This window comes from Perkinsus marinus, assembly GCF_000006405.1.
Source record: "Perkinsus marinus ATCC 50983 genomic scaffold scf_1104296956272, whole genome shotgun sequence".
NCBI classification, from domain to species: Eukaryota; Perkinsozoa; order Perkinsida; family Perkinsidae; genus Perkinsus; species Perkinsus marinus.
In genome coordinates this window covers 65,080-67,908 of record NW_003207528.1, presented here as the reverse complement: position 1 = coordinate 67,908, position 2,829 = coordinate 65,080, and the positions used below count along the sequence as shown (strand labels likewise).

The 2,829-nt window shown below is 49.3% G+C and overlaps 1 protein-coding gene across 1 annotated transcript in view; it reads right to left on the bottom strand.

Moving 5' to 3' along the window:
* Nucleotides 1-2,390: 2,390 nt before the first annotated feature.
* Nucleotides 2,391-2,829, bottom strand: part of Pmar_PMAR003949 (pentatricopeptide repeat-containing protein, putative) — a gene marked incomplete at both ends in the record, with an annotated part of 2,074 nt that continues 1,635 nt past the window's right edge. Inside the window, 2 exons of the mRNA XM_002775233.1 lie at nucleotides 2,391-2,494; nucleotides 2,545-2,659. Coding sequence (XP_002775279.1) covers nucleotides 2,391-2,494; nucleotides 2,545-2,659 — 219 coding nt within the window. The remainder of the gene's footprint in view (nucleotides 2,495-2,544; nucleotides 2,660-2,829) is intronic.

Below are 2,829 nucleotides of genomic sequence, written 5' to 3'. Positions count from 1 at the left end.
ACCTCCCTCCGAGCTCCTTGTCGTGCCAGTAGCAGAAGCACTACTTTCTCCTGCATTACCCTCGACACTTACAAGGCCACCACTACCACCATAACCAGCACGCTTAGCTCCAATCCACACTGTCGGCACAGATATTCCGTACCTCACCAAAGTCACATCTAGCCAACAACAACCACACTCGTCAGTTAACAACCTACTTCTCTCCCCACCAGCCTCCCTTAATTAGACTATTCTTAGCGGAGCGAAGCGCGGCCGTAATACCCGGCCATCGCCATGCGGACTTACCCAGATTCACGTGTTCACCTAAAAATCCCCTGAGCACAGCTGTGATTGCGTACGCTACCGTTTGGCGAGAGAGGATCCAAGATAACGAGCATGTCCACCTTGAAGGCTTCAATGAGCTCATCATTCGTTGATTCCCGCAGGGTGAAGTTGAGAGTATCATCACTTGAGCTAAACGGTCGTATTACGAGTCGTGATGCATCGAAGAAGGTTAGACTCGAACCTGGTCGTCATAACCACTAAAGACTGCCGTAGCATATGCATTAACCCACCATCGGGTAAAACAAACAGGAGATTCTCGTTCACCAGATTGCGACATGTCTGATCATCATCATCAGGTCCTCCATACCACATCAAGAAGTGTAATAGAAGCTGACCGAGCGGAACTCCAGTCCAGCTATCAGCCGAGTAAAACTGGTTTAAAAATGATACAACCAAGAGCACCTATACACCGGCCAAGCATGAATGATACTCCACCTTCATTCGCCAATCGGGCGTGACCACTCTCCTGTCACCATCCAGTGCATGGAACCGTCTCTTTACGCCGTGGAGTAGCAGCTACTATATGAGCTGGCCGAGTTCCACTACACCATTTCAAGACCAAGTTAGTAAAAGCCTAGACCAATTTAATGATGCCCAAAGCAGTTTAGCTAAAAGCCCAGAGTCTGGGCTATCAAATCGGTCCGAGCCCCAGACCAATTTGGTATAAGCCTCAGTGGGAGTTCCCCCAAATCCATCCGAGACCAGGCATCGAAGCAGGTAGCATGCTGCACGCCATCAGGGGAGAGGGAGGGGACCGTGGGCGAAACCGTTCGGGTCTAACATACGCGAGGGGGGTCACACCAGAAGTGCAAGGAGATGACAGAGGAAGGCATTGAATGCATAATCGAATCTGGCTTATCATAGTTGAAGAGATGCTGGATACTATGGAAGTTGATGGGTGGCAGCTCGCACCTCTCGCATTCATCGGGGATAATGCACCCGCGCATTCTGGCCTGGAGACCGCTTCCGAGACAAGAGGTGATTTACGGCCACGTTGAAACGTGCCAGCGAGTTTGGGTACACGACTTTCGCCCATTCCTCCAGGAGCAACTCCATAAAAGACTGTTTCTCCGCTGCGAGACTTACGACAGAGAGAGAGAACGCAGGGCCGAAAACGCAGCGAACAACGGGATGGTGAGAGAGGCCATAGAACAAAAACAAGAGTATCGTGCGAAATGCTTCTCGGGAAGGGCGTCGATACTATGACAATGGCAATACCCGAATGCATACGATGCTTCAGCCACGTGCGAACCTTACACTCGAGATGCACGGTCATGGAACATATCTCGTCGGCGCTTGGATGATGTACTGCTCCAGCACGGCCTCATGTGGTACTCAATGTGGGCAGAATTGATTTCCGTAAAGAATATATTCTTCGTCGAGTGTTGCTAAATTTCTCAGAGCTTCTATTGGATTGGTCCGGGCTTTTACTAATTTGGTCTGGGCTCTATTAAATTGGTATGGGCTTTTACTATTTTGGTCTGGGCTTTCACTAATTTGGTCTGGGCTCTAGTAAATTGGTCTGGGCATTGGTCTGGGCTTTTACTAACTCGGTCTGGGCTCTAGTAAATTGGTCTTGGTTTTTTCATGATTTGGCCTTGAAATGGTGTAGTCAGGAAATACTGCAATATACAGTACTAGATACTGACCAAGCTATATACATCAAATTCTGTAACGAGAACAACGAGTGTGAACGGGATCTAAATCCAGTAATAATTTCGTCGCGCAGTGATAAACTATCCAGCCATAACCTACCAGTGTATAACTGCTAATTCCGCCATTATACGGCGATATAAGGCCTTCGCACAATAATACATGTTTCACAAAAAGGACTAGCGGTCGGAGACAATCGAAATGCTGGTTCATCATAGCAATGTACGCGGAGGTTTCAAGACCTACATGCAACACCAGTGATGGGCCTCAACAACGGGACGTACCTGTGTGGAAGGCGCCTAATAGTGATATCTGAACTTGGACTGGTGAGTGTAGGGAGCAATGCGCGTTGAGTCCCATGTTACACGTACCACACCTAAGTCAACAAGTACCGACGACTCGCCTGCCTTCCATTACTGCTGATATAGCTCATCATCGAGAGCTGGATCACGACACGCTAGAGTGATCAATGGTACTCGTGATGATGTTATAACGACTGGAGCGGTACTGATGATACCTGCAGCACAAGCAGGCTTACACGGCGCATTGGAGAGCATAGACACCCACCTGGAGCCGCGCATTCTGTAAGATAGCCTGAGACCATCTTCAGGAGTTCAACACACCCTGCCGCTGTTTTCACTGGATCCTCGAAACCTCCAGCGTGCGCTTCATCATCACAACCCTGTGGGGGAAAAGATGTCCGAACCAACGGGACGTTAAAACCGATAGCGAACCGCTAGACCCTTTGTGTATCAAATGAGCTAACCTAGAACATACCCTAGGTCCCACCTTATGCTGATACGGTTGCCCGTAATGAGCCCTCTGGGGCTCACCGACGGTCACTGAGGGAGC